This window comes from Pyxicephalus adspersus, chromosome 5 (genome assembly GCF_032062135.1).
Source record: "Pyxicephalus adspersus chromosome 5, UCB_Pads_2.0, whole genome shotgun sequence".
Taxonomy (NCBI): Eukaryota; Metazoa; Chordata; class Amphibia; order Anura; family Pyxicephalidae; genus Pyxicephalus; species Pyxicephalus adspersus.
This window is the reverse complement of record NC_092862.1, coordinates 96,156,873-96,183,979: the sequence shown is the minus strand read 5'-3', so window position 1 is coordinate 96,183,979 and position 27,107 is coordinate 96,156,873. Positions and strand designations below refer to the sequence as shown.

Here is a 27,107-nt window from a genome sequence, read left to right as displayed (position 1 = left end):
AAATAAACCCTACATTTGTCTTTTTGGCATGGTTTATGTTGGTATTGTGAATTCTATGCCATTGTCATCACTAATATAATTGTTTTATTAGAATTTTAGTTTGAAAATTAGTTTAATTATATTTTATACATTTTTTCTGTTTAAACAGGAGATGGCAAACATACTGGCACAAAAACAACTCCGTTCCATAATTCTCACAGTAAGTTGTTTTCCCATATCTGTGTTTGTGCTTTAGGTATTTTGTTATTCTTGGATGTGTTATCATAGCTACTTAAGGAATCTGACATTCACTCAAACATTACCTGGTAGGAATCAATTATTGTCACTAAAACAAATGGTTCTGGAAGATTCCCACCAGGGAATGTTTGAATAAATGTCAGAATCCCTGTTTTATCAATGGTGCCCTTTTAGTCTTATAGCAGGGTTTTTTTTTCATAAGAATAATGCTGTTTTATAAAGTCTTGTAGTGTATTGCTAAAGAAATACTAGGGAAGTTGCACTTATTTAAACTTTCTTAGTTTTTTTTTTGTACCCAGTTCAGTAATTTGTTCAACAACATCTTTACAACATCAACACCCTTTAGTTGTCATGGTAACAGGTAGAGGAGATACAAATACTTTAAAAAGTTTTGTTATCTGCAGTCAGCAAAGAAAAAACTTGACCTTGGGCTGATTAAAGCTACGTACACACTTCCAATTATTATCGTTGGAAAACGAACGACGAACGATCCTGCACGATATATACGAACGATCGTATAGCACCGATCCTGCACATAGAGATAACGACACGATCGTTCGTAGATATTGTACACACAATAGATACGATCGTTTGAGCGATAGAGGAACTATGTGCACGACAGGAAAGTGAACGGACGTTCGTTCATTACGCATGCTCTGAACATGGACGATCAACAAACGACCGTACACACGAACGATGTTCAACGATCGTCGTCCAATCCGATCCGCCGGTCCGGTCGTTCGTTTCCAGCGACTTTCCTCGTTCGTCGGCGTCGTTGGTTACTTTTTTACGAACGATTTTTTGCCCAATCGATCGTTCGTCGTTCGATTGGAACGATAAAAATTGGAAGTGTGTACGCACCTTAAGTGCCCTGGGCCTACACTGCAGAAAAGGTTATTCCTATACTTAATATAACCTAGTCTTTGTTAAAAAAAATTCCGCCAGGTAGGTTCCCTATTTGCTTTATTTATAAGAGAATGAAATCTATGCAATCCATACATAAAAAAATATTTTACTTTGAATATGAGTATATACCAAAATTCTTTATTGGAAAAACCGATTGGAATAAAAGCCTTTGGTCTACAAACCACACCCTGCAATTAAGAAACATATTTTCATAAAAAAATGGAGAAATACTACCAAATATAAATTCAAACTAGCATCAGGTTGTAGTTGTTGTTTGGTATACTGCCTCAAATTAGTGTACCGAAACTCAGAAATGTCACTTTACATTAATTTTTCATTAAAGGGTAGACAATCCTTTTGTGTAAAAAAAAAAAAGAGAAAAAAAAAGTGCAACACCCTAGGCTGTCGAGAATGAATGGGAGCATAAAGCCTCCCGGGATACCTATGTCAGGCATCCCCGGAGGCTCTTGGGTGCTTCTTCTGAGCATGCCTGAGCATCTCGGGCATGCGCAGAGGGAGCCTTTTCGTGCGGAAAAAAGATTTGCTGACCTTACGCATGAGCAGTGAGATCGCCAAGTTTTTTTTTTCATCCTACATAACCCGATCTCACGCCTGGGTCAGGTGACGTAGGATGAAGAACCAGCAAGAAGAGGAGAAAATAACGACGCCCAGGGCTATGGCTCTGGGACAACGCGGGACCCGATGCATGACCCTCCCAGATGGATCGGACTGCCCTGCGGGATTGAAGGTAAGTGTATTTTTTTCACAGTTTTCAGTTTAGTTTTTCTTTAAAGTGTTCAATGAAGATCCCAATTATATACGATAAGCCAATAGAAATATTTGTTCCAAGCTTTACTTCTAGTAGAGCTATTCCCAACCAGGTTTCCTCCAGAGGTTTCTAGCGGTTCCTGGAACTGTGGCTAATTCACCTTAAATTTAATAAAGCCTGCATAGTTTTGGGGTCAACAGCACTTGGTAGAGCCAGCCATGGTTTTAGCAAGGGTTTCTTAAGACCTCAATAATAATTCAAGTGTTCTTCAGGGGTAAAAACATTATCTGACCCAGATTATGGATCACTCTAGTTAAAGCCCAAGTCACAGTAACATTATGATGGTTTACAGACTGGGATTTTCACATCACTTCTTGTAAGCAAAGTAAGATGATGGAAAAACCTATTCAACAGAAACAGGCAGAAAACAAAGCCACATTATTGACAGTAGTGGAGAGTAGTTAAAACTTTTACTTTTGTTTTTTTTTATTGCTGTTTATGCCTCCATTTTTTGTGCGAGCATTACAAGAAGTAAGAGCCTGAGTCTGATTAAGTCTTTCCTTTTATTAGCATGTCATCAGAGCACAGAGAACCATTAATAACGAGATGGCACACCAGCTCTATGTATTGCAAGTTTTAACTTTCAATCTACTGGAGGACAGAATGATGACTAAAATGGATCCTCAGGACCAAGTAAGTGATGTTTTATATGTAATTTGCAGTTTTCATAAAATTGAAACTGTTTTAAGTTTCTAAACTTTTTGTTCATGTTAGACAGTGAAATAATTTTACAAGAAATGTCGCCAGTCTTTTCAAATACAATGTATGCAGTACATGGAGCTCATAAAGATTGTCCTTCATAAACATTTAGAAGGATAGAACATAAATAAAAAAGTGGAAATACTCAATATTCAATATTGAAATATTCAAATGATGTCTATAATTTACCTTTGTTTCATCATTGAAGGTGCCTATGTAGGTTTTAAATGGAAATATTTGAGCAGTAGGTATTTTTATAGTAGTTTATTGAAAGACTGGCAATACAGTAGAGAGGAAATGAGGTGGGCGGAGTAAAGGGTCTGCTATTCTAGCAAGGACCAGAATTGGTTGAAATTATTTTAGACTAAGTTTGATTGGTTAAATGTGGATAAGACATAATGGGTCTGATTTATTAAAGTTCACCAAGAATGGAGAGGATACACTTTCTTCGGGACAGCTGAGTGATCCAGCAAACCTGGAATGTATCTGGTAGAAAATGACTTTGAAGAAATCCATTCCAGGTTTGTTTGATCACCCAGCTTCACTGATGTGATGAAAGTGTATTTTCGCCAGCCTTGGTGAGCTTTAACAAATCAGGCCTCCTGTATCAATCTGTGTGTTTACTCTGCATGAGGTAAAGATATATGTAAACCAGAGCAAGTTTATATATTGTTACCTGACAGTCACTTTTAAAGTCACAAATTAACTTTAAAATTATGGTAACACATTAAACTTGAAGAAATGTGTTTTACTATAGCCTTCAATATAGACCACTACTTCTGAAATAAATTACTTAATAATTCAGATGTGGATTTTTTTCTTATCTCACAAAAAAATTATTTAAACTAATAATGTGTTTGTTTTCTATACACCACTGCAGTACACAGTATATCAAAGTTTACTTTTTCCCAGACAATGAATTCATGTTATTGTGCCTTCAGCTTTAGATGCTATTGATTACAAATGATCTCTTCTAACATACAATGGTCTCTGTTGAGTTGTAACTCTTTTCCATTACGGTCGTCTTTCCTCTACTTGTTCCCAGGCCCAAAGGGATATTATATTTGAGTTACGTAGAATTGCTTTTGATGTAGAGCCAGACCAAAATAACCTTGGTGGCAGCATTGAGAAAAGGAAGTCTATGTACACTCGGGACTATAAAAAGCTTGGATTCACTGTAAGTATTCCAACAATCATTTATTTTGTGATAATAACACATATTATTAGACTGCATTAGGGGATTATTCAAATTGTATTTATCTGATATTGTTTTGGAAATTAGTCAAAAATACACCGCTTTATATGGCTTTTTTTTTTTTTCACAAATAAAGTAAAAAAAAAACAATGGCTATGGTCCTAATCGATGCTGTGGGTATCATTGCTATTTCCCCTGAACAATTGAAGGCCAATTTGTCATTACCCATATCCAAAGAATAAACAAGGGTAAATGTCCCCTTGTATGTTCTACACAAATTGAATACATTCAGTACTAAACAATAATGTATAGGACATGTATCCAGGTACATCTATATACATAAACTTTGGTTGCAATTCCTTTTCACAGAACATGCAAGATAAATGCCAATTACATATCCTAAAATTTCTGAAAGCGTTCAAGCATCCTAAAATGAATTCTTAACGTCAATGTGTACATAGTCTGAATAAAGCAAAGCTTAGGAAAAATATTACTGGACATTGCATAAATTATCAAGCCAGAGGGGCTTTAGCTAAAACGTGGTAGAATCATGACACTGAAAGTAAAGTGCATCCCTTCCCAGAACCAGTATAGGATTATGACATGATTAACCTTGTTTAAAAATGTTTTACAACATTGAACATGGCCTAACGGACTCCTAACACTTGATAAGAGCCTACATTCCGAGGATCAGCAGATTTCTCTGCTGTTTCATCCTTTGCAGCTATCAGCTATCAGCTGTCATTTTGCAATAGAGACCCATTAGTCATTTTGCCACCATTAGCACCAGCTTATCATTTAGCCCTTAGCAAATATTGCTCCTCATAGTAGATATACTTGCTCACAAACTATTTAGTGTATACTGTTACTAGCCAATGGCAAACCTTTTTGGGTTCTGCAGATATGTAGGTTTTTGATTCTCCTTATTTGGCATATCCCCCTCCCCCCAAAGGTATTTTAATAGGAGGGTAATACAACTATTTGAAACACACTTTAGCACACTTTAAAAAATTATTGAATAACGCATTTTAGAAATTACCTAGTGGTGATAGGGGGAAGGTTACTAAATGCAGAGATCAGGTTGCAGACTTATGTTCTACAGCTGAGTGGAAGTAGAAACTATGATATTAGGCATGCACTCCTAGACTACATCCTTTTTTCCTGAACAATTATGTGGATGTCACAGGGCTACATCCCAAGAGCCAGATTTCCACTATGTATATACATCTCCTAGATTGGACAGTCTGGCTTCTTAACTTTTCAATAATTTGTCCACAGCTGTGTTATCATATTGTATCTGTCAGGCTAATCCTAGGAGGTTAATAGGCTTATATATTAAGGCAGGGGGGAGACTGTACACTTAGTACTCTAAAGGCAAGTTACATTTCTGCAAGTTACCATATGGCCAGGAGCACTATTACTTGTACCTGTATGCAAAATTATGACAATAAACGTCTGGTCTCAGTTCTTATTTGTATTTTAGTAACAGTGTACTAAACTACAGGCTTTTCCTAAATTATACTGTCTGGGCACCTATGAAGGGTTAAGTAACATAATTACTCACTACTACCTGCCTATTATTGTTGGATGTCCCACAGGTGCACTCTTTTTATGAAGTTCTCTGTTGTGTTACTTTATACTATTTATATTGAGTGTTTGCATTTTTTTAGATTATGATGTTCAGTAAGGTTTGTGTTTCATTTTAATTTTTTTTCCTGGCCATTTCACAGTCTTATTGGTTTACACCTGTTTATTTTATGTCCTGACAGCTTTTCTCAACCTTGCAAACCTTTCCTTCATTAGCACACTTTTCACATTGCCCTGAGTAAGCCTGAAATTGTTTAAAAAAAAAAAAAACACACTTTTTTTGTTTTTATAAAAAAAAATACTCAGTTGTATTGTTCATGCATTTCTTATGTTTTAATAGGCCATAAAAATCATTCAATATCCTCTATACAAAAAAAAAAGATCCATATACATTCCTCAGTGATGAGCTCAACTAACCCCAACTCTCAGGAAAGGGAGTGACATGCTCAATGAATTATGTGCCTGTTTTTGTCGGTAGTTCAGGAAAATCTCTTGCTCAGACACAGCAGAACTGTATCATATGCATAACGTAGTGAAATGTCTGTTATTTAATGTCAGTAACATGGAAATTGATGTACCAGTGATGTGCTAATAATGTGTTGAAGGCTTAGTGATGCAACCTGATGTTAATCGGTCACTGCTTGAGACCTCGGTAACTCTTACATTTCCAAATGTGGCTCCCGCGGGCTTAGCTCAATTTAACATGCCAAAAAGTGGAACTATTTCAAGAATATAAAAATCTAATATTTCATAGGACAGCTGCAGGAGCATCTCTGTTGGTGAGACTACTAATTGGCAGCTGGACAGATAAAGTGGCACCAGTTATTTTGGCCGTAGTTTGTATCTCCAACTGAGTGTGAACAGCTGAATATATGTGAGAATACAAGCCCTTGTTAATCATTTTTTTCTGCTTCAGGATTTAAGCTGCAGGGTTAATTATCTATATGTTATGTGTGTAGTATGTTCATTTGGTATAAGGAAAATGGATGTCTGATTTAGGGCAGTTTAATCCTGAGTGCACGTGATAAGAAAAGGATCACATTCACTTTGATAGACATAACGTTGCATGGATTTATGTAGTTCAGGGGTGCCCAACAGGTGGATTGCAATCTACCGGTAGATCACAAAGGCAACGCCAGTAGATCGCGGAGCCCTGACTTTAAAATTGAACTCTATCGTGCACAGGAGTTATCAAGTCCAAGTTTTTCTTGTTGGTAGATCATTTTGACTTGGTCATATTAAAAGTAGCTTGCAAGCCAAAAAAGTGTGGGGACCCCTTGATGTAGTTAATGCACAATGCTAATGCAGATAAAAATGAAAGAATTAGGCACTTTTGTTTGCATGCATTTTTTTTTTTATCAATCATTCATTGTACTGTGAAATTTGTGAAGATGAGTGAAGTCTATACAACAAAGCCCCTGGGTGCCCCTGTGCATTCCCAATCATGATGCAGTGAATTTAAATTAAGCAGTATGCCATTTAGTTTGTGGTGCTTTATATTCTGTGAAACAGGCAGCTGCATAGTACTAGATTACAGCTTTGTAAGGATATAAAAGTTTATGTAATAATCCAAACAGCCAGTTCTAAATACAAAATGAGAAGCTCCACCTATACTGTTTGCAAAACATAAGTACGCATGTGTTATTAAAACAAAATCTTGTTCTCAGTAATAAGAATGGTTCCAATGGTTATTTTAGAAAAAACCACATCATGCAGACTACTACCGATTGGTTGCTACAGATCAGCCCATACAATGGCAAGGCCAGTGAAGCTGCAGTGTAGTGGGGCAGCTGGATCCAGGGGCTGTTCCAGTGTTTAGGCATCCATCAGACACTATTGAGTATAATGCTTTTTCGGCCCATGGGACATTGAGCCTCCAAGGAGATTGGAGGTTTGTCTTTTATTACCAATTGCAAAAAAAAAAAAATAATTTGCCCACTCAACACAACCCAATGCAATGGGGTTTGATTTCATTATAACATCATGTATCCACACCAAAGTATCTGAATAATGTAAAAATCCTGACTGCTTACACCAGAGGGCAGCAAATGTCTGTTATATTCTTAAACTGGTATTTCACGCATTGCCAAATGACAGATTTTTATAAAATAATTCAAGCACAGGTTTTTCCTGGAATATTAGGTGTGCTGTACATAAAGCAGTGATTATTGGTATCATTTACCAAAGTGCATTGCATCCTAAAGATGCAAAAAACCAATGCAAGTAAAGGAGAAAAGCCTGATGCTCTCTTCTGTCAGTTCCTCCATTATTAGTTCCTCGTTATTATTTTATCAGCTTCCATATCGCTGCTGGAACCTACTTAAAAACGTTGTTCACTGCTCCATACATCTACCATGGTTTTAGAAATCTCTTTATGAATGCATGGAGAATTACAGTAATAACGCCATGAATTACAGCAATAAATTGTGCTTCCATCCCTAAAGTTTTATATAGAAAGACTAATTTAGGTATATTTTTAAAGCTGCAGCAATTGAGTTATTGGATGGAACCCTCCGGATATGCTTGTGGTCAAGTTAATTAGTGCTTGGTCCCTCTGAATTTAATGTATTAAATTGCATAATTACTATTCTTGAAGATAATACAATGTCTGTCCAAAAAAAAAAGTTACTCACTTTAAAATGTTGCTCAGACTGCCTTTTGCTATGATTATGGCACACATTTATGCTATGGTATAATTTTCATAAGCTTATGCAATGACACATGATTAACTTCCACCCATTAATTTTTTTCCCCAAGATCTTTGCGTTGAATTGTCATCTTGGGAATGTCTGTGTCATCCCCAAGGGGATGGGGATGTCTGTGTCATCAGGAAAGAAAAAGTCCATTATTAGAAAAACCTGGTTATTCAGTATATCCAGGTAGTCAGCTGACCTAATTTTTGGTCACATAGTGCCAAACCTAGACCTGACCAACTGAAGCAACCTTATATACCATGCTTAGGGACTTTTTGAACAGGCAATGTGTTCTCAAATGGTCAGAATTTAAACATTAGTGTGCATTATAAAAATAAATATTTTTTATTAGTAGCCATTTATTGACTATTAACTTTACTGTATAATTGACCACACCTTACCCATAGACATAATCTTTAACTTTTTTTTTAAGTTGCACCAGTCATACTAACTGCTATTATATTATGTCATCTAATGCAATGCACCTAAATTTCTGCTACCAAAAAAAAAAATGATCCTATTGCAAGTTTTAGTAAGATCTTCTGTTAGGTGAATAAAGTAGCAGTTTCTGCATTCTCTCTCGGTCAGTTTGATCCCTGTACACTAGATGGCGCTGTGTGGCAGTTTACTGGCAGTGCCCAGTGGCATTAGAAAGAAAATATTTTCTTACACATCTGTCAATTCTCCATACAAAGGATTCAAAATGTCTTTCTTTTTCTGCTTTTTCAAATATTTTTCTATCATGTTCTTTTTCACAAGTAAAAAATTTGTTTTGTACTATATTAGCCAATGGTTGTTTACCGACCATCACAAAATGTATTGAAATCAGAGTACAAACTTTAATTACAAATATGAGGAATGTTTTACCTGGCAAAGGATTTGTATGTTTGTACCCATTGCTGAGATTTACAATTTTCCCTTTTATAGGTATGGCCTGTAGAAATATATTGTCACAACACCCCCTCCCCCCCCCCCCCCCCCCCCCCCCTCAACCGAACCCGCAACATACTGATTGCACAGTAACCGCAAAGATGGACTGAAAAGATCATCTTTCTACTCACTATTCTGTCTCATCCTATTACCATATTATGTATATCTATCTAGGACCCTGATTTTCCTGCCCGTAGTGTATAGGACACGTTGCTAACCATTTAATTCTAATACTGGATTTTGTCTTCCAAACTTGAATTCACAAAGGTTTCCGATGAAATGTGTCGCATAATACAAATTGATGTGCGATTCATCTTTTGACTTACATGTTTTGAGAGATCACTTTCAATTTTCATCCAGAGTTTAGCTTTAAAAACTCATTAGTACATTGAAACGCACTGTGTTTTTCCCTTTTTGATTAAATGTTACAAATGAATGTGATTTAGGTCATTTTTCTAATAATGATTCATTGGATAGGCCAAATGCTTGGGAGACAAATTTCACTTTCTTTCTTGAATAATTCATAGTATATATTGATTATGCTACTGGAAACTCTCACAGGTCAGACTTCCTAATGTATTTCTCTCCGGGGGCTGCTCCTGCCGTTTAACATTCTACATCTGGTCCAAGAAGCCAATATAGTCTAAGCAACCATATCAGCGTGTGCAGATGAGCTTACGTTGTGTTCTGCTAAACCAGAAATTATAAATATTGAATTCTAATTAGTGCCTTGATGAATACGAACATTTGTTATGTTTCACTGCTTTCAGGGAAAAGACGTCTATTGAGAGTGGATTTGACACAGGCACTAGTTTATATATTTCATCACAAACTTTGTAAATAAAATTTTGTTTATTTAACTTTTAGGTTTAGTAAAAGCGTGTAGTTTAATGATGGGTGTTGTTCCTTTTGTGTAAATTTCAGCTTGAGCTAATGTGTCCTGTAAACAGCAAAGGCAGAGCATGTTTAAATTATAAACAGTTACCTTTATAGTTTTGATAAATTAGGTACATAACCATCGAATATGGTGGCATCAAAAACCTGTTTCAGTTTCCTATACATTTTCTCATGAGATATTTTCCAAAAAAACAGTTAACTAACATACTTAGGTTTTTATAACCAGATTCATAATTTAATGTTACAATAATGCTAAAACTCAAGTACATAAAAACCCACCAACACCATGAACTTTGTAAGTGCTGCATATTATGTCAGTGCAATATACAATTTCTGTTTATTAGAAATAAAGTATATATAAAATATAAAAAAAATTAAAAAGTAAATATCTTATAACTGAGCAGTAGTGCATGGAAGTACTGCATTTTGATTTAGTTATTAGACTTTTGAAATCCTCCAAATAGCAGTACACAGACTAGGGCAAGGAACAGAGGGAGGAATGTCTCATCAGTGAACTCATTCTGCTCCTTTACTGTTCTATAAGACTGGGGCAAGGGAAATGACCTTGCTGCATTGCCAAACTGCCGTAGAGAAAATTAAATTAAGGTCTGAGTTGTCTGTAAATAACTCACAATAAAATAAATGATAAAGATATAAACAATTTTGTGCTCTAAACTAACAACTCTTTCAAAAGGAATGGCGTTGAAATGCACTCATAGACCAGTTAGCAGTGTTAGCCATAGCATGGGCAGTATGTAGCCTGACATTAGCTTGGTTTAATAAAGCTTTTGAACACAGAATCACCCAGGTCATTCACAAAGTAATTTAAACTCCTCTGTTTTTTACCATATAGTGTTGGATCATCCCTATCCTACCATAATCTCATGGCTTTTTTTGAGTAGTACCCTGAATTAAATCTTCCAGTCTTCCTGTTTTGATAATGTTACATACTTCTTACTAAAGCTACGTACACACTTCCAATTATTATCGTTGGAAAACGAACGACGAACGTTCATGCACGATATATATGAACGATCGTATAGCACCGATCCTGCACATAGAGTTAACGACACGATCGTTCGTAGATATTGTACACACAATAGATACGATCGTTTGAGCGATAGAGGAACTATGTGCACGACAGGAAAGTGAACGGCCGTACACACGAACGATGTTCAACGATCGTCGCCCAATCCGATCCGTCGGTCCGGTCGTTCGTTTCCAGCGACTTTCCTCGTTCGTCGGCGTCGTTGGTTACTTTTTTACGAACGATTTTTTGCCCAATCGATCGTTCGTCGTTCGATTGGAACGATAAAAATTGGAAGTGTGTACGCACCTTAAGTGTTTAAAACGTAATTCCCCAGGAGTTACATTGTAACCAGTTTTTGGGTTTATTCATGGCATGCATTTCTATGACAAATACCTCCACCTCTTGGTGTATTTTTTTTTCTGCTTAGTTCCACTTTAAACCCGTTTGGATTTATTTTGATACATCTACTGTGCGTGATCTCAGATTGCCAGTCAGGAAACAGTTAGTTTATAAGTTGTCCCTGAAGAACAGTGTTGCTGTAAAGTTCAAAATATAATAAGTGTACACATGGTTGATGAAGCGTGCATGTGTGCGAGTTTTCCTCGGCTAATATGATTATCCGAGTCCGTGCTCATAACGAACACTGAGAAGCTGTCACACAAAATAAATGTCAGAATAAAAGCAGGTGAGCCAAAAAAATGTGTCCACTCTCTAAATATGAAAATATGTGTATGTATTTTTTTTTAATTCACCATATAAAAGGCCTTGAGTAGCTACTAAATAATAAATGATGGTCTATTGTGTGGACTCTAGAGACCATGCTTTGCTGTGTCAGGGAATAGATGACATTTACAACTGATTTACAAGTGCAGAGTTTTGACAGCTGCTGTTTGTGTCTCCCAGGCTGGATGATTAATCTAGATGGATGATAAATTCTCAGCTGGAATGGTCGCAGATTCAGGCTGATTATACATTTAGTAGCTTTTGTTTGGACGGATGTAATGTAACCTATAATTTTCCCTGAGGATCACTTTTCCAGGCCTCTGACTTTTTTATGATGTCAATGGTCAAACCTTCAGATCATTTAAAAAAATATTCATATCCACTCTAAATAGAAAAATTATATATATATATATATATATAATTATTATTGCATTATTTGAATCATGCCTTTGGCGCTTAGAATCTGCATAAAGACAGATTCTTGCCTTAGTTGTGCTCACAATAATTTATGTATTCGGAAACGATCCAACAGACAGACTTAAGCACTTGTATTAAAATTGTCATCTAAAATAATTCTGTAAAATTTTTCTATTTTGGAACACTGATTTTTCTATAGGGAAGGCAAAATTTTTTTTAGTGGATTTAAAGATCTTAAAGATTGTTACTGCTTTAATATACGTTTTTCCTCATACAGAAAAAAAGACTAAAAAAAAAAATTAAAATAATAATGCAACATTACAAAAATGTCAATCAAGAGCATGCTAAAAAGAAAGTTAAAAATAAAATGGTGTTTAGATGATGTTTGACAAACATAGTATTCAGTATCAATTTGGAATTTATAGACCGTGAGTCTCAGTATATAATGTCAGGAGTATTTTTGTAGCCAAACCTTTTTTGTTTTGAATAGAGCAAGGAAAGTTTTAATTGCTATCTTTATCTTTACATCCTGGTGGTCCTTGTCACTGAGATCAAAAGTAGCATAAAATCTCAAATTTTATTTGATGGTTTTCAAAGAATCAAGAAACTTGTTAAAATTTTCCAGTGGGGACACCAAGGATTTTTCCACATAATTTTGAGTGGGGTTAACCCTCCTTTGTGACTCCATTCTACCTTTTATTGAGAATATTATCAAAATCAGCTATTATCTATCTGTATTTCAACTCATAAGTTATTGATTACCTTACTACTTAATGTGCTTTTGTGGTTTCAGTAGACATTGCCACCTTCCCATGTTCCAGTGATATGGAGTTAAATAGATCTCTATGCATAACTTGTTAATCTCTAAAATTTCTTGAATCTTTTAATATTTTCTCTTCACAATCTTTGTATTTTCTCTTCACAATCTTTGTACTTGTCATGAATGCATTTTTAGAAAATATTACTTAAATATTTTACTACTTAAAGTTTAATACAAATCTAGCAAAGAACTACCGATGCTCCTGATGTATTTTTATGAACTTTTGAATGTTTTAATAGTCACTAAATCTATATAAAGTTTTGTGTTTTAAATAAAAAAAACATTTCAGTATATTGTTATAAAATTTCCAAATTCTGCAAATGATTTTCAAATATACTAAATTAAAGATAGAACTACACAAACATTAAGTTACCTATTATATGTATATAGCTTTTGGAGAATGACCCGTAGCATGCTGCCCAGAGCTTTTAAAAGCAAAGAGTAATCATGAATCGAAATGGAAAAGAAACCATGTGCTTTGAGCATAAATTGAGAACTCTGCCATTCTGTTCAATATTCTGGAAATAATCGTCTATCACCTTTATTATTCTGAACTGCAATTGAACCGTACCAGTTCTGAGCTGTGTTTGGTATTGTCTATGATTCTTTGTGTTTGAGAAATTTTAAATGTTTTAGGAAAGGGTATACAATTTAGCCCTATTATCTATTTAAACATAGTATACAAATTTGGGAGAGTTTGCCTAATTGTTCATATTTAACCCACTGCATTTATTATATGATCTTGCTAGATTGAAAAACTTTTCATGTCCATCAAGCTCAGCTTCCTTATATGCAAAAAATATAAAAAATAGATGTCTGTTAAGCTTTTAAAGGGATTCAATTTTCACCACCAGCATTCTAGATGAGGACAGTTATGTTTAATTAATGCTTTGAAAAGTTAACTCTCTATATAATTTTGTAGAGATTGTAAACCTAGCAATCTAGAAACCTGTTCTAATTCCACTTAGCACTTGCATATTATCCTATACAAGTTGTATCTGACATTTAAATACATTTTTTACAATTGACTTCAATTTAAAATGACACTAAATTAATTGCTGTAATAGCCCATCCTTTTGCCACTACTTTCCTACTACTTCTACACAGCATGGGCAACAGCGTAGCCACAGTGTTATTAACACAAATATTATTAATAAAAAACAGTGTTTATTTATCACCAACATATTACGTGGCGCTGTAAAAAAAATAGTGGTATCAAATGACAGATGGATACACAGGAGGAAAGGACCCCGCCCAGAGATGCCTTGTTCCTTAGCATTACTTCTTTATACAACTATATTCCCATAATATTTTGTTGTAAATGTCAGAGGCTACTCTTCAACAGTAAGAAACCTTAAAAAAGGTTTTCTGGTAGGACCAACAGGTATTTTTTTTTTCGTTTTAATAAATGTCCTAATATACAATATAAAAAAAAAATCTAAATAACTCAAAGATTGTCTGGTGCAGCTACTATTAATAAACAATACATGCTATTTATGTTTCTGACCCTAAAAACACTTGTGAAACATTGCAGCATGGCTTCTGATTTTTTGCCCAACCATTACACAGCGGTAGTGCTTTTTGATGGTAAGCTTGTGGCAGAATAGTAAATGGAAAGTAGCCCTTTTCTTCTAGGTCTGTTGAAAAAAATAACAAAAAATATACATCATAAGAATGTCTATTTCAGTATGCTGGGCACAAGATTTCTCTATTGATTTGTTTACTAGTTATATATAGAGTATGTCAGGGTACTAAAACATTTTGTTTTCCTAATAAACACTAAAAACTATGAAGACTTTCAAGCCCCCTACGAAACCACTCTATAATGTACTGTTTAGACAGATGACTAGAGAGGGGGCCATTTGGCATTACCTCGGGGCCTTTACCAGACCTTCTGTCACTCATCAGATATAGCTTGTGTTAATACCATATTGTAAAAGTATACTATTTTCCTGGTTATCAAATAAGTAACTCTATCCAAAAGCACATCCATCTGTACCACTATTCACAATTGGTGCATTCCCAAATCACAAAAAAACAGCCAGATTTAGCCATCATCTCACAATTTTGAATGGACTAAAACTCTGGGTTCAAATTTTTTACCTATGGCTCTATTAAAAATCTTGGTGGAGTGCAATTGATGTGTCCGTGTGTACTACACCATAAGTTTAACATAGTTTGGAAAAAAATACTACCAAAATCATTTATTAGCACTTGCAATCTAGTTTGTTTGCAAATCTCACATTTGCTCATTTTCTTCATGTGTAATCTTTCATTTTTTTTTTCTAAGACTGTTTGGGTTTTACTCCAAGCAATTTGCATAATAATTGCAAAAAGTAAATACAATTTATTGCAACTGTTCTCTGTCCTCTTTTGGGAGCCGTAAAAATAAATTTAGTTTTCAGATTTAATGAAAAACTATGTCAGCAGACTATGACGGTCACAGAAAGTTTTAATTACCAAACAGAATCCTCATTTATCCTGAGATGTATTTTGAAAAAAATATTTATTTAATACTGACTGTTAAGATAGAATTTAAAGGCGTAGAACGTATTACCTTCTTGACTTGGTATTATTGTTTCAAGGTATGTTGATTATATAAGCAAATTATATTGGTCTGTTCAATTCACTTTGGTTTTGAGAGAGGGCAACCTGTGCTTTAGTAGTAAAGTCATCCACCGTGACAGCCAGATGGGAACTTTCAGAAGGTACTTGGTTACATACAGCATCTAGATGCAATACCTAGTTGCATATATGTTGGTCCCAAAGCTGAACTCCAGCCTTACATTCAGTCTTGCACAGCTTCTACTCCTCTCTTCTACTCCCAGTCATCCTCTCACAGAGAAGTCAGTGTTAGGAATCTTCTGAAATAGATATCCTAAAAATCATATGATATTAATTAGCAAATGTTTTCAATCCTGGACCAAATCAATTCCAGGTTTACTAGATCATCCAGGTTCTCCCCATGATAGACTATCTAATTCTTGATATATTGAAGCTCTCCAAGACTGAAGAAGATAGCCTATAATGGGAGAACCAGTAACAAATACCAGTTTATACTAAACAACCCTGGCACGTTATCTAGAAAACAATTTTGCAAACTTTTAGTCACTCTTACTAAGCAAATCCCAACTGAAAAAAAAATATAAATAAGGTTGTGTAGTAGCTGTAGCTAAATAAAAATAGTTATGTTCTTAATATATTTTCTTTTTTGTTTGCAGAACAATGTGAACCCAGCATTAGATTTTACCCATACGCCTCCAGGAATGCTGGCTCTCGACAACATGTTGTATTTTGCTAAGCACCACCAGGATGCCTACATACGGGTGAGGACCTTCACTGTACATTGAACTTGGCTGCTTTTTATGATAGATTTCTGACTGAATAGAAGTTGTAATATGTGTGTATGTGTGCTATATAAACTGTATACTTAACACCGACTTCTAGACCAGAGTGTTATCCAGGATCCTCATCTAGAATATGAGAGCTCTAAATGTCTATAGTCCAAGCATTCAGAGATTTTCTGGCTCCTGTGGACTTCAAGGGTACCTGCATGTAACTGTCTTTCTGTGAATCTTTCCAATGTTATGCTGAGGCCTTATGTTACCCTTGTGTAACCCTGTTCTTCAGCATAATATCTGCACCTTGGGTGCTCTCAAAGAATCTGTTGTAGGTTACTTATAAAGCCTCCTCATGAGAGAACAGTTAGTGCGTACTCCCATTTGGTCAGTTCTATTCAAAATCTTTACAACAACAAAATTGGTATTTTAAAAGTAATCAGGTCCCTTGACAGACTGATTTGTGTGACATTAAAGACCTGATAATCTCTGCCTTGGTGGTTTTGTAATATGGAAAACTTGGCATTCTTCTCTCTTCAGAAAACTTGATCATTCTTGAGTCTCATCTCTTGTTCAATGTGCTAAAACTGGGGTGCTCCCCGAAAGGGTGAGCCAGCTTCTGTTTCCCAGATTTGCAAGGCTGCCACCTAGACTTCTGGTTAGGCTTGTAGATGTTTTGGCTTCATCTGATCTGATGGGTTTAAGGTCTTGCTCTTTAAACTACAGGCAGTTCTCTGTTCTCTCTTTGGCCTGTTAGCATGTATTTGTCATGTTGCACACCCCTTAATTGTATTGCGTTTTGATGTCCTGAAAGTTAGACTTAATGTGCCCTCACATGAATGAATTGTCTCTTGAAACCCGTTCTTGGACACATCCCATTATTATTAACCCTGGTTGGTGTCCACACACACAACACAAAACTTCTGTGCCACAAGGAACTAAAAAAAAAAAAAAAAAAAAAAAAAAAAGTGTTTAAAGGTGAATACAAAAAACTCTGTGTACAAAAGTGTCAAGTCTTTGGGCTGATTATTTTGCCTGTTTGGGATTTTAGTATTGCTATGTTATGTAGAGAATAAAATCTTTATTGTCACTTGTATTTATTATTGTGTTATTGTATTATTATTATTATTATTAGCCTGTGAAAACACCACTACACTTTCATTGCTAAATATTTGGGGACCATACTTTACCTTCTATTATTTCTCCCTTTGTTAATACATATTTTTGCTGATGCATTGTAACTTTTTATAATACAAGCGAGTCATGAAAGTTACCGTCTTGTTGCAGCAATTTATTTTACTGACAGACACACAGGGTTCCTGCAACTTCCAGTGAAGTCAGGGTGAGACAATGTTGTGTCCCTAGACAGTTATAAAAGCTGAATCTGAAAAATGGCTGCTGCATTTGGCAGCCACCTTATGAACTATTCCATATGCCAGGACTTAAATTTTGTACTATTTGACATTGCTGTGTGTTTTGTCTCACTAGATTCTCTCAAGTGTAAATGCAGGATATAAAAAGAAAAGATCTATTATAGTTACAAAATTCAAACTCTTCAAAATTAATCTCTAGTAAAATTATTTCTAACCAAAAGTTTTTCTTCTTCAATAAAATAAAGCATAACTTTACAGAACCTACTGTCTGTCTCTTCTGTCAATCCCTATAAACAGTGGGGCCATACCCCTGTACTGGATATATTTAGGAGACTGCTTTGTAGAACTCTATAGATCTATAGCATGCAAGCATCAGTGGGAGACTGCTTCATAGAAATCCATGATATTCAGCTATACAGGCATGGCCAGCAGCAGTAGGGTGTCTGGCAATAAAGCACTCTCTGCATTTTGACAGGGAACAAACGAGCACAGTACACACAGCATGTTCCGGGTGACATTGAATAGACGAGCGCAGTACACACAGCATGTTCTGTTCTATATAGAGGAAAGAGTGGACCCTGCTGTGTCTTCCTCTACAGAAGAGTACATCAGGCTCTGCTTGGAACTTCATTAATCTGTCAGGACCATGCAGGGAACAACATAGGAGGACAATTGTACATCACAATAGTTTGCCTTTATGGACAAATATCTAGGATCTTTCATGATCCTTTCCAACGAATAAGGACTGCACGATGCATGAACGAGTGCTGTACATACAGCACCGTTCTGCTGTATGGGGCGGGGGGGTTGAGGCGGGGGACGAAGGAGCGGCGCATGTACTACAAGCCAATTGTATTACCATTATTTTAGTAAATTACACATTTTGTATTTGCTAGACAAAGAGAAAACGACAGACTTGAAAGTAAGACAATGTGTCATTCTTGTCTTCGGAGATCAGTATACAGTATATATTTCGTTTGATATAAATGCCTGTACAGAAGTACACTCTGCCTAATGATTTTGCCTATGTTACTTTCTGGTTGCCTAATGCATTTAATAAATGGATGAGCAGTCCAGACATTACATGTGTCTGACTCCCCAGGCTGCATTGACAGCAGGTGATGTATATGCAGGTCACCTACTGTTTAAAAATGGATCAGCATTCAGCCACATTGTGCTCCTAAATTTCTTTTTTCTGAATACCTATATTTTTATATGTGAGATGCAGGATAAAAATACATTGTTCCTAGAATACCTGGTGTGAGCACCATAAAAAGTACAAAGATCTGCTCTAATGAATTTTTTTCTACCTTTAACTACCAGTGAACCCCTGCAGTTACCTTTCAATCAATGTGGGCTTTTTTAACTGCACTAAACCTTGAGGGTGCATTTCTATTTGAAGAGCATCAGTAGAAATAGGGCATTTTCTGCTTTCTGAGGATGACTGAACATGCACAAAAGGCTTTTTATAATCTAATATTAGCAAGTCAATGTGCTGCACCAGAGCACACATTTACATGGGTGGATTTTTTGCAGAATACATTATATACTATAGTCAGATTCATTTCTAGAAGCCACAAGTGCAGTATTACTATACTATCTATTTATTGTATTTATCTATTAAATTTTCATGCAATTTTCTTTCTTATCACTCCTTCCACATGTAACCGTTATCTCTGAACACGGAGCAAAGCAATATTGTAAAATTGTGTGAATCCCAATATTCCAGCTTCAGATATATTGGTAATATATACACAAGCATACATTTTATTTCTAGGAGTGAGGTCACAGTGGCAAATGGTTCAGATTAGTGCTGGCCCAGATCTAGTGGTCTAGAATTTTTTTTTTTTATTAAATGTATTATATATAATGTTACTCTTCCGCTGCATCTCTTTGTAGTTCTCTCCATTGGCTTCCATTTCACCTTAGAATCAAATTCAAGCTCCTGTGCTTTGCCTTCAAATCCGTACACTCATAATGGGTATATAAATTCTGACATGGTTAAAAAATACTCCCCCAGGCGCTCTCTCCGCTCCTCCAATGACCTACTAATGACTTCCTCACTCATAACCTCATCACACGCACGGATACAAGACTTCTCTAGAGCTGCTCCAACTCTCTGGAATGGTCTTCCTCGACCTTTTCGGCTTGCTCCTACTTTCTGCTCATTTAAAAGAGCGCTCGAAACCCATTTTTTTAAACTTGCCTACCCGTCGTCTTCTGTCTTTTGAAACCATCACTACTTCCCACCACTACATATCTCCCATCCTATTGTGTTTGAGATTCCCCCACCTACTAGATTGTAAGCTCTTCAGGGCAGGGTCCTCTCCTCCTGTATCACTGTCTGTATTAGTCTGTCATTTGCAATCCCTATTTAATATACAGCGCTGCGTAATATGTTGGCGCTATATAAATCCTGTTTATTATTAATAATAATAATGTTATGACTTTTAGTATAAACCATTGTTTTCCTAGATGTGTGTCTTTGTCTTAACTTTTGATGTTACAAAGATAGTACAGTTTAGTTATTATAGCCACATGTATTTATGTAGCACAGGAGTTCATTAAATAGCATTCAACAATAACTGGAAAGTCAAAGTTTAGGCATTTTACTTTTTATGTAAACTTTAAAAACAATGCAGTCCATTTAATAGGGAAGGTTCAGGGCATATTTTCTTATTTGTATTTGCTTTTGTTGCCTTTGCTAGAGGAAATGTGTAAGCAGGGTTTTTTATTCAATTTGTTTTTTGCGAAAAAAAAATGTATTTTTCAAAGTAGAGTTAAGCTTTTACTGCAGATATTGGGCCTGATGTGTTAAAGCTCTCCAAGACTGGAGAGGATACACTTTGTGAACCATTCAGTGAACCTGAAATTGATCAGGTCCAGGATTCAAAACATTTGCTAGCAAATAGCAAATTACTTAAGGCATCCATTCTAGGTTTGCTGGGTCACCCAGCTTCACTGATGAAAGTGTATTTTCTCCAGCCTTGGACACTTTATCTGTCCTTACTTACCTTAATAAATCGGGCCCATTGTCTCCAAATATTTCAGGATGTAAACTGGGGACAAAGGTTAGAAGTGTTAACTTCTAATCTGTGAGCCAACTATATGGATTAGGGAAGATTTGGAAACAAAATTCTACTAATTTTGCTGTGTCAATTTATGTTTTTCAAACAATAGTGATCCCAAGTCTCACTGTAAACCACACTGTGCATGTAAATTCACCCCAGCAACCAATATGAAATTGTCAGATTTTCTCAGTTTTGCTCATCACTGGTGTGGATCGTATGGTTACCAATACAGTAGATAACATACTATAAATATCTATTTATCTAAATAAATCCTTTTTTTTGTGTGTGTTTGTGTTATTAATAACATATTTTGAACCTAGAAATATGGCTTCTTCTGTGTACATGTTTAATTTTAAGTACAAACAAGGTTTTTTGTTTGTCAAAACATCAGCTTGAACCATAAATTTACATCTTGCAAACCTTTTATTACACGTTTTCATAAAGAACAAAAGAGACCAGATATACTCTTTTTTAAATAGTTTAAAAAAGAGTAGTTTTAAAATCTATATTTATACTCTATTTCTGTATAATTCATGCCTTTAAAGTAATTTAGATCTTTGGTGGGAACTGATATACACATTTGTGGTTGCAGATATTATTATGAACTTTATCTTTTCAGATTGTTTTGGAAAACAGCAGTCGAGAAGATAAGCATGAGTGCCCTTTTGGTCGCAGTAGTATAGAACTAACCAAGATGCTTTGTGAAATCCTCAAAGTGGGAGAGCTGCGTAAGTACCTGTATTGATGTTTTTTATTTTTTTAGGCCTTTCACAAAGTCACACCAAAGCACATTAAACCCTTTTGCTGAACACGGTTTGTTAAAATGCTTGTTTTTATAGGCATATGGTATAAGGCCAGCTAAAGAAGTCTCATGGTGTGTAGATGCATAGGCATGATGTTTTAAAAATCTTTTTATAACATTTATACTTAGATTGTATGCCACTGAGGAAGAGCAAGCACTGCTACGCAACTGTGGCATCAACTTATCTTGGGGAGGTGGGGGGACAATAGGAATCATTTTGGAAAAACTACAATCGACATGTTTAAAATGGATTTGTATGTAGGGTGTATGTTAAGTTGTTTAAAATATATTACATTGTACTCAATTGGGATTATTTTTATTTACTCTTTTTATGTGCTGATATATTACATGTTTTACAGTGCTTTATAAAGTCTGTATTCATGTCCCTCAGAGGGGTCCACAATCCAATGTCCCAATTACAGTCAGTTAACCTATCTTCATGTTTTTGGGATGTGGGAGGAAACTGAAGTGCCAAGTGGAAACCCACACAAACATGGGTAAAGCATAAAAACTCCATTTAGATAGTAAAAAGTAATCTTAAGAGGGTTCTAAGAGGGTTCATGTGTAAGATATATTTTACGTCCTAACATGTATTTTATTGCTGAAAAGTTTATCTTAACTTTTTACATTGCTATTTCTTCCACTTCTGCTGAAAATATTAAAAATGTAAATGTAATCAGCCTTAGCACATTATTAGCCCAGCCAATGGATTACCCATCACTTCCTGGATTTATCTTCCACTGTCACTGTTGTAATGTGTATTGATTCATAAAGATGTAAAAGATAGGCAGACAACTGGATACATACAAATTGTGTGCTGGGCTTCACAGGTTTAAAATGATTCCAATTTAAGTTTATGGCATTTTAGCACAGTGTCAGGAAGAATCTGCTGTGATTTCAGTTCTTTTATTCTCACTGGCACTTTGTATGCTTCATACTCCAGTAACTCATATTTATTGCTGTATTGTGTGTCCCCTGCTTTTATTCTGCAGAACAATGCACCAGTGTGAAATTGAAAAAATAGTGACTACTTTTGTTTTAGCTTTTTTAAACTGTTAGACGTAAAAACTAAACGATAATCTTATAGATGTCTTGCTGGCTGTTTAATGGGCTGCATGACTGCAATATGAAAAGTTGAAACTTAAGGGTAGGTAGTAATTTAAGTTTCGGTAACTTGTTCAATTAAATGAATAGGGGTTGTAATGCATTAAAAATATAAACTAAAACAAAGTAAAAAAGATGACTAAACCTAAGAGGTTGAGAACATTTTTTTATAGATACCAAAAACTACATTCAGGGTTCTTCTTAGAAATCCAGTGAGAAAACAATGTTATCAGAGTTTCCATTACTCTTCTGTGAATTATAGGGATGAGGAAGGATTATAAAATAGTATATGTTAGCAGAAAAAAAGAACTAGAATACACAGGTATTTGTATTACTTACAGTGAACATAATCAAGTACAGCAGATTTTAATGACCAGTCAGATTTTAGCAAAGTATAGACATCTCAGCTTGAGCTTTGTACTGTTTTATTAAACTGACTCAGATGTCATCCTATTATGGAGGTCAATGGAACCTTAATGACCACATGTAGAAATGTAGTACTTTTAACATTATAAACTAATCAGAAATGTGACCCACTGAATAATTTAGACAAGTACTAAGTTTCCATTTTCTAATTTATAATTACCAGTGTAAATGACTATTTAATGTGCAAAGTGGAGGCATAAAGGTAGCAAGCACGAATGTTGATGATTTCAGAACAGGAGATATTTCAGATGATCAAGACCTTAGACCTTCTTGAAGTAAAGGCATAAGAACAGGTTGCTCTTTTACATTTTTTGTGAAATTGCCTTTTTCACTTTAGCGACACAAAGCAATGTTGACAGAAAAAAGGGAAACAATGGTAGTTTTGGAAACTTCAGTCTTTTAAATCTTTGTGTAGTTTCATTTGAATTTGCAAGAATTTGTCTTAATAGTTAATTTAAGTCAAATGTCTTTTGGAAACAAATTTTAATAGGTGTCACAACTAATTTGAATTACCTTAAGTGACTCTTTTTATAACCTTTATACCATAAATTACTTTATGTTTTTTGAAAATACCAAAGTCTAAATAAGAAAGACCCTGGCTGAATTATTGCAAAGATGATGACTTTTCTCTCCAAACATTGTGTTTTGAATCCCTTCCTTTGACCAATCGCAAGAGGACAATTGATGACTGTCAGTCATTAGTAAATAAATTGCTCTAATCCTATAAGCCCTCCCAAAAATACTCAAAACTGTTTTAATAATATTGATACCTTTACTATTCGATAACATTTTTTTGTTTAATTTCGAGTTTTACTTTCTTTGGCATGAAGATACAGAACACCTAGAACCTGGTGGTAGCACACCTCACACCTCCTATTTTAATGGAACATCATCAAGCACTTGAGTTTCTTAGTCATGTGACTCCTTTAAAATATTGGTGTACCTTTTTATTAGTGCTCACTAAATACATCTTACCACTGACTCCACAGCCTTCCCTGGTGTTTACAGCCTTTTCTGACAAAAAAAAAAACTTCTTGGCCGCACTCTATTGATATGGATTTGTTTTTAATATTTGGATTCCATCATCAATATACTGTACATAACTCAGGAAGGGGGGTAATGGCTGATTTAGCAAAGGTTTATATAAAATATAGCTGTCATAAAAGTTGTGCAGTGGCACTCACATGTTCTCCAGGGTTGTGTTTGTAAGTTATGAAAGTTTTGTGATAACATTCGCCAAAAAATGGCTGGCAATGTATTTTTCAGTCTTTTGCAAAGACCAAGCAAGTTCTCCAAAAGAATTAGATTATGTTACAACCCTTCAAGTTTAAGTGAGTGTTCTCTGATTACAGCATGTTGTAGGTACTTTATTGATCTGATTTTTAGCATTATCTTTTAAAACGTTCATTCTTAACAACATTTCTTCACAAGGGCCTATGACTTTTGCATGACACTGTATAATGTCCCTTGAAAATATTGTTCCATGCTCTCAACCATATTGCTTGGTTTGTACGTGTTTTCTTTGAACTTTGTTGATTATTTAGCATTTTAGGTATGGGCATGTGATGTTTTAAATATTTATTTTTTAATTTTCTGCACAGATGGTATTCTAAATATGAGTACATTATACTTTTGAATTAGAACATACAGGTTAAATAGTTGCAGAAGTAGCAAGATTTTGAATTTAATCATCTTACTTAAAAATGTGCATGCTAATCAGGATAAAGTATTATGCAAATTCAATCTGGAACTGAATGTAATATTAATTCAAACAGCCTCCTAGCATAATTACAGGAAGCTGCCATGTAAACTAGGAAGGTGGGATTTCTGATGATTTAAGGGTTCATCATTTCCACTTATGTGACATGTTTGAGCTCAATTGCTGAGTAAGTAGAGGAATTTTTAATGAGGTCTCTTGGGTCTTCACTTAAGCCTATAGTAAATTGTAGATTTGAGTGAAACTAGTAAACATTGGTCCCTGAGTTGTGCATCCTTATTCGCCTTGATCTAATAATACAAGTGCTTCTAATTTGGCATATGGTCAATAGATGTAAGTAGCATTGTTTCTGAGCTCTAACTGGTTTAGATCAACACACAAGGGCCATGCCTAGACACGTTATATAACATTAACAAGTCCAAATTCCAGCTTTACAAATTGGTTTCCTACTAACTTATTGTTAATAATGTCCAACTTCTGGCTATTTTATTTACCTCTCCAATGTCCCTCCCCCTACAAGTAATTCTATTTCATCCCTGAAGATTGAGGACATACAGGAACCTGAAATCAGATTTTAGCCTACTAACTTCAAAACTATTCTCTGCTCCCAGAATTAAGCCTCATTTACTGCCTGCTGTCCTGAAGAGCTCTGCAGGTAAATGTTCTGGATATGGAGTAACCTCAAGCTGCTTGGGAAAAGTGTCCTTAAATAAAAAAGGGCTGCTGCCATGACTAGGTGCGAAGGCAGAGCAAGTAGGTATAGGTTAAGAAAAGCTGTAGTTAGGAAAAAGTGGGATAAATGGATTGGTGGTATGAGTTGATGGACAGGGTATAAGAGATGTGTTAGGGGAGGAGGGCAGGAAGTGGAGGTCCACTTCACTGGTGAAGTGAACTTCCTACCTACCTGCCCTTTTTAACAGGGAGGTTTAGGTTTTAGGTCTTTCCGGGTTTAAGGTTTCAATATTGGTAATTATAGTGTAAGTATGGAAAGTACTGTCAACCATCCCATGAGTCAAGTAAACATGGTAATGGAGTTGTATCCTAACAGGGCTGCTAGTGTTGGATGTCATTCCTGAGGTAGTGCAAAGCAGCTGTAGCAATAATAGTAGAGTGGTAGCCAATCCCAAGGTGTTATGATAACACCCTCAAGGACTGGCAACCTGAATATTTTTAATTGTTTTATTGTGTTATATAGAGTGTGTTGGTAAATGATGTTGTAAAAAGCATAATTTTCTGTGAACAGTTGTTATGATGTGAATTTGGGAAAAAGGGAAATGGGTGGTGGGCGTGATGAGAAAGTTTTGTAAAATGGGGCTGCGAACTTCCGAGCTACGAGGCAGTGCACTCTGTTGCACTAATAACCATCAGCTGTAAGGGAGCAAATAATAAGTATTTAAGCTTACCCCCCTCCTCCCCAGCCAGACGAACATTTCACTCTCCACCAACCCATAGGTGCGTTAAAAAGCTTTGGCTTATAACATTTGTATTTTTATCTTATTCAATAAGGTAAGCTGTTAAGCTAAATCTGAATAAATGTTCTGGTGTCAGGTTGTAGTACAGGTAGTCGCTGGGTTAAGGACATCCGACATACAGACGACTCCTAGATACGAATGTTGGGATGTGGGTGACCTTAGGGGTGAGCTCTTTCTGCAGCCTCTTGTAACTCTTTTATGCCCAAGACAAACTCTGCTGTTGTTTCTTTTTGCGTATCAAAGCACAGCTTGCTCAAGAAGTTATTGAATGTCTAGGCTCTATAAAGACCTTTTTATTTTATTTTTTTTAATAACTTTGTGATTAACTCATAGTGAGGATTTTATACAGTAACTGACAGCATGCTGCCTAATAATATATTTAGACAAATATCTGCCCTAATTGCATTTTTTAAAATAATGTACCAGTTCTGACTTACATACAAATTCACTTTAAGAACAAACCTACAGTCCCTATCTCATATGTAACCTGGGGATTACCTGTATTACACATATGAACCCCACTTTTTTATAGTAAAGCTATGGATGTCTAAGCTTTATAAGTAACAGACAAGCAATTATCTAGCAAGGTATAGATGGGTAGGTGTCCGTGCAGTAACAATGAGCACTGAAAAATCTATTTGTCAGTTATACTAGGTCATGTTGTTAACATAAATGTCTAACTTCTATGCCCATTAAAAAACACTTCTGATAATATTAGAACTTAAATTAGTTTTTAGGTTGTTCCTGGGGAGGCTAAATGCACCTCAAAGAATTTCTTTTGGGGTCAAGTTGAGATAGGATTTGGACATTAGGGCAAGCTCACATTTACCAAAACTATTGC

General features: G+C 35.5%; 1 protein-coding gene across 3 annotated transcripts in view; it reads left to right on the top strand.

Moving 5' to 3' along the window:
* ELMO1 (engulfment and cell motility 1) overlaps positions 1–27,107 on the top strand; it is a 203,652-nt gene that overhangs the window by 76,811 nt on the left and 99,734 nt on the right. For all 3 annotated transcript variants that reach the window (XM_072412197.1, XM_072412194.1, XM_072412195.1), the window contains 5 exons: positions 149–199; positions 2,483–2,605; positions 3,717–3,848; positions 16,185–16,289; positions 21,365–21,473. In XM_072412197.1, coding sequence (XP_072268298.1) covers positions 149–199; positions 2,483–2,605; positions 3,717–3,848; positions 16,185–16,289; positions 21,365–21,473 — 520 coding nt within the window. The remainder of the gene's footprint in view (positions 1–148; positions 200–2,482; positions 2,606–3,716; positions 3,849–16,184; positions 16,290–21,364; positions 21,474–27,107) is intronic.